At 34.2% G+C, this 5,966-nt stretch overlaps 1 protein-coding gene across 1 annotated transcript; it reads left to right on the forward strand.

Annotated features, from left to right (window-relative positions):
* The first annotated feature begins 2,135 nt into the window (after window positions 1-2,135).
* LOC133872294 (aluminum-activated malate transporter 8-like) lies at window positions 2,136-5,410 on the forward strand. Its single transcript, XM_062309772.1, has 5 exons — window positions 2,136-2,509; window positions 2,615-2,755; window positions 3,369-3,641; window positions 3,752-4,023; window positions 4,655-5,410. Exons 1-5 carry the CDS (start codon window positions 2,233-2,235, stop codon window positions 5,168-5,170), a joined length of 1,479 nt encoding a protein of 492 aa, XP_062165756.1. The 5' UTR covers window positions 2,136-2,232; the 3' UTR covers window positions 5,171-5,410.
* Window positions 5,411-5,966: the final 556 nt, after the last annotated feature.

Here is a 5,966-nt window from a genome sequence, read left to right on the forward strand (position 1 = left end):
TCAGGAAGTAGATAGGTATTAAAAGTCAAGAAACTCCTCCTGACCTAAAACTTAAGTCACAACACTTTTAGCTATTAAAACTCAAGAAACCCCTCCTAACCTTTAGTTCCTGACTTAAAACTTAAGTCGCAACACCCTTAGTCGAGAAAATGCATTTCCTAACACATAACTTATGTGGTAGAAAAGTTTCTTAACACTGATGTGCCTAGAAATTTTGTTTCCTGGCACATAACTTAAGTGCCAAGAAACTTTCCTGCCACATAAGTTATGTGTCATAAAACCAAGATTTCTTGATGTACACATAATCTATGTGCCAAGAAAGAACCAGAAACCAAGATTTACTTGCACATAAACATATGCAAACAAACCAACATTGGTTTCTGGTACATAATTTATGTGCCAGAAAATACTGTTTCCCAATTTTAAAAAATTGATTATACTGGAATAATTCCAATATAATCAAATTTTTTAAAACTTGTTAATATTTTTAATCAATCAATACATTCAATAAGAGATATACATCATTATTAAAATCCATGAAATCTTATCTTAAAAATAAATTAAGGAATCAAAATTGACAAATATATAATGTCAAACATATTATATGTTTAATTAATATAACAAAATAACATCAAACAGTCTCAACTATTAATTAAGAAACATCCAAGTATACTAGCTGCTACAAAAAAATTAGTATAATTAATCTTATAGTCAACAACAAGCTACAAAATTATTTAGTTACATTTTAGATATAGACAAGAAAAAGAAAGAAGGCAGATCCTGTAAACGGTAAACATTGAACATAGGTAAAAGTTAGAAAATAATATATATATATATATATATATATATACAAAAACAAAAAAGACTTCCTCCATTGAGAGGAGAAGAGGCGGACCCATGTTGGTTGGTGGACGAGTGTCCCCAAAGAATTTTTAAAAGGGAAATTATTATTGAGATTTGATTCTTGTACAACACCAATACAACAACTGTATAACAACCCCTCACATGAGGGTGAGCCCCAGTATGTAAGACCTACCCTCATGTGAAGGATTGTTGTACAGTTATTGTATTGGTGTTGTAAATCTAACATTTTCTATTATTATTTGTACAACCCCTCACATTAATGGGATTCACCTATTTATGTGAGTAGTTGTGTATAAGTTGTGCACAACTTGTTGGTGCGGCAAACTTTTCCTTTTAAAACTCCTTTAAATACAGTACTCTTTTTTAGTTTACTTTTCGTCTTCCCATTTACTTTTTCACCCGTCAAATTAAAGGACAAGTTGAAGACTACTCTTAAATCAAAACCTTTTTTCACACACTGCACAAACAGGTGAAAATATTGAAAAGTCAAATACATTACAATAAAAAAAATTAAAAAAAAAAAAAAAAAAAAAAAAAAAAAAAAAAAGCACTTCTATTACCTCTTCATGGAACAAGCTTCTCTCACGGCTGTACCTAGCACAAGGCTTGAATATATATTATGAGATACGCCCTTCAAAATTAATTTTCTCCCCCTCAGTTGTTTTTTATGTTCGTTCCCGTCACTCAAAATTCTGGAACGTACCGCCCCATGTCCATCATTGCTTAAAGCACTAATTAAACAAGGCACAAATACTGTTAGCTAGTTCAACAAATTAAACTGAGTCAACCCATTGATTCTCTTTTCTCTTTTCTATGGATCCATAGCTAATCAAGCTCATCATGAGACAGGGGGATACAGTGCATGTCATGGAATTACCCAGCTAGATATCGCATGGAAACTACGTACACCTGCACCACTATTCTCTAAAAGCTACACGGTAACCCTCTCTTTCTTTCTCCTGTGAGGTAGTGGGGCAATCGAACTCTTTTTGTTCTGAATTGTGAACTGAATTGAACTCTTTAACTTTTGTTTTGAATGGTGGGCTGCTGTTTAAATGGAGTCATACAAAATATATTATTATATATATATATATATATCACCTCAGATTCAAGTAAAAGTGGCCTAGTCAGCCACTCTTTTCAAACAATTTTCTCCAGGAAAACCTTTGTCCTCTCATTCTTTTTCTAGACTCCAACACATGTGTCCAATAACGTATTGTCGATCGATGATCATGCCCACCCAAGTTTTTTTTCTTATAAATATCTAGTCGCATGTAGAGATGCACCAAGAGCCATTTTCTCCCACCCAAGCATCTTTCTCTACACCCAGCTATAGCTAGCTTTTAACTTGCTTAATTATCATTAGCCATGGAAATTGATCATCAGGCTGCAGCAGCAACTCAAAAGAAGCCAGAGTTTTTTGGCCGTGGTTTCGGGTGGCTCAAGAACAAGGCTGTGAAGGTTGCAAAGAGCACAAAGAAGCTCGGACAAGACGACCCAAGACGAGTCATCCACTCCCTAAAGGTTGGACTGGCTCTCACCCTGGTTTCCTTGTTATACAATTGGAGACCTCTCTACGATGGTTTTGGTGTTTCAGGAATGTGGGCTGTGCTGACTGTCGTAGTAGTCTTCGAATTCACTGTTGGTAATTAAGCTTTTTATTAACCTTAATTAATTAATTGATTGTTGTCATTGCATCCATCAATTAACAGCTAGCTAGCACCAAATTTAAATAGCTTTTCCCTTGCAGGTGCAACCCTCAGCAAATCTTTAAATAGAGGTTTTGCCACATTATTTGCTGGTGCTCTCGGCCTTGGAGCTCAACATTTAGCTTCTCTTGGTGGCCAGAAAGGACGACCCATTGTCCTTGGGACCCTTGTTTTCTTACTAAGTATATTTCTCTAGCTACACATAAATTATTCTTAATTTTTATTTTATTTTTTCTGAGCAATAACAGGGGAAGGGGGATACACATAAATTACTGAATAATTAATACTTTACACAAAAGCTAGAAGCAATAGAAGGAAATTTTGGGCTTTTAGAATCCCACTTCATTCCCACATATATATATTTGTCATATTCCAAAGGAAACTTCACTTGCACCACCTCATAAACGATTTCGGAATAACAATTTTGAAGTTTAAAAATTTGCAATGTTAGTCCGTATTCTATGTTTCAGCAGTTTTTATTTTCACAATTTTTTTGTTAAAATACCAAAAATACCTGTAAAAACAAAATGAAAATTAAAAAAATTAAAAAAAAAAAAGTATAATTAAAATAGTTGAAACATGAGATACAGACATTGTAATTTTGTAAACTTCGAGATTATAATTTCAAAACCGATTATACTTTGAGTACTGTAAGCGAAGTTTTCTAAATTCCAAAGTCTTCTTACTTCCATATACTCTAGAAACGTACGGATAAAACTACAAAAAATAAATAATAATAATAATAATTCTCAAGCTAGCTAGTTTACTTATACAAGTTGTTTTGTTGTGTTGCAGCTGCAGCATCATCATTCACTCGATTCATTCCACGGATCAGGGCAAGATATGACTATGGGGTGTTGATTTTTATATTGACATTTAGCTTGGTAACAGTCTCAGGTTATCGGATTCAAGAAATCTTACAGCTTGCCAATCAAAGATTCTCCACCATACTTGTAGGCGGAGCCACCTGCATAATTATATCCATATTTGTTTGTCCGGTATGGGCCGGCGAAGATCTTCACAAATTAATGGCTTCCAATCTAGAAAAGCTTGCAAACTATCTAGAAGGTACATCCATGGGCTAAACTAAATTTTACCCACTTTTAGTTTCTTTCCTTTTTTGAAGTCTTTGATCTTGAAATGTTAAGAAGAAGAAGGCATGCATGATCGATTTGCAGGTTTTGGAGGTGAATATTTTCACGACTGCGAGAATATTGAAGGGATTGCGGAGGCGTCTATGGGTGATAAGGCACTTCTGCAAGGTTATAAAAGTGTCCTTAATTCAAAAAGCACCGAAGAATCGTGGGCGAATTTTGCAAGATGGGAACCAGGACATGGCCGTTTTCACTTCCGACATCCATGGAAACAGTACCTGAAGATTGGAGCCCTTGCTCGGCAATGTGCTTACCATATTGAAGCTCTCAATGGCTACATCAACTCTGATATTCAGGTATGAATAGTATTAGTACGTAATAAATCATGATTTTCTACGAGACTACGTACGTGCAAATTACTGACGAGAAGTTCATGGTGTAAAATTTATTGTATTAAAAATCTGAAAGAAACATTCAAAACTTGCCCTTCTAAAATATTAGTGATAATTTATTGGATACGAATCTAGCAATTTATTGTCTAAATTATTAGTAATTTAGGCAATACATATGAAAAAGTCGATATGAGATCCACTTGTCCAACTAGGTAGCCGAACAGCCCAAAATTTATTTGGGCAAATAGGTTTCATGTTGTTCGTACTCTTTCATATCATAATGTGCGGCATGCCCAACAAATTGTTGGAGATCCCAATCTAAATTTATGAGAACATGTAGAACTATTAATTGGGGGTAACAATTTGTATTCGCGTATTGAAGTATATGTATAAGACTATACATGTCAATCTTGATCGTGTAAAAAATTCTCTGCCTTATTATTAATCTTTTACATCCAAATATATAACATAGAAGTAAATATTAATTTAAATAATTAAATTTATTTTTTCTTATGGACTTAAATTTATCTCACATAAGGGTTAAAAATAGATTTATCAACTTTAAAAAATTTACTAATTTATGTGACTCTTGCAGGAACCATTGGAATTCCGAAATAAAATTCAAGAATTAAGCAAGAGGATGAGCTCAGAATCCAGCAAGGCATTAAAAGCGTTAGCATTGGCAATAAAAACAATGACAGACCCTTCAGCCGCCAATCCCCATGTGGAAAATTCTAAAACCACCATTAACGACCTAAAAACAGCACTTAAAGCTGCCACGTTGGAGAATGTAGACGTCCTTGCCATTATTCCATTTGCCTCGGTTGCTTCAATACTAATAGAAATCACCAGATGTGTGGAGAAAATCTCTGAGTCGGTCCACGAGCTTGCTGACCTGGCACATTTCAAGACTAGTACTGTTGAACGACCCACTGTATCACCGGAGAAACCACAACTACTTCACCGTGGAAGCGTAAAACCTGTACTTTTGGATAGTGATAGTGACGGTGACGATGTTGTAATCACAGTGCATGAAAAGAACGTGGATTCACGAGAAATTAATGAGCAGGTTTCTCAGGCGCCAAACACTGGCCAACGACTTCAAGTGTAAATATTTGTCACTGACACGTACGTGACTATTTTTTAGAACTGTCGTCGAAGAAGGAAGAAATATGAGCAACCCTTCCCTCTTTATGTATTTTAATCTTTTTATCGATTCCTGCTCGTATTTGCTTAATTATTAGCAGAAAAATGCTCTTTGTAGAGGTATATGGTGCTTTTCTCAACCATATGTGAATGATAATGCTATTTGTACATTTTTTTTATATATATATACATCTCTTTGTACGTACACCTTTTATGTCCATCGTTAATGGCATATTCAGCTGTCAAATTCTTCAATTTTAGGTTCGGTTATTTCGGTGCATGTAAAATAAATTTTAAAAAATAATATTCATATTTTACTATATTTGTAATTGGTGTAAGAAAAATAATAATCAACATTTTCGGTTTGATTATAAAAAGTTTCTTTAATTTTTATAAAATGATTTCTTTTTTTAAAAACTCTAAATCATTTTTTGAGTTTGAGCTTCTCCTTCTCAAATTGACGGAGTAGTACCGCTAAAGTTTGCCGGACCTATGTCGGAGGTTGCCGGAAGTCACCGTCCATTTTTCGCCTTCGCTCATTTTCCGTACGAGACAATAGCAGAAAAATATTTTCAGAAAATGTTGAAAATATATTTCAACAAAAAACATTTAAGTCGAAACAAACGGAACTTAATTTTAAAATAAATGATACAAATTCATCTTTATCCACCTCCTACCCATCTCATTTTCAAATAATTGTTTCTTAGATTTATAATTTAAAACCTTTAAAGGAGGGCCAACGCGGAAGTGGAAACAAATGT

Source organism: Alnus glutinosa, chromosome 7 (assembly GCF_958979055.1).
Source record: "Alnus glutinosa chromosome 7, dhAlnGlut1.1, whole genome shotgun sequence".
Taxonomy (NCBI): Eukaryota; Viridiplantae; Streptophyta; class Magnoliopsida; order Fagales; family Betulaceae; genus Alnus; species Alnus glutinosa.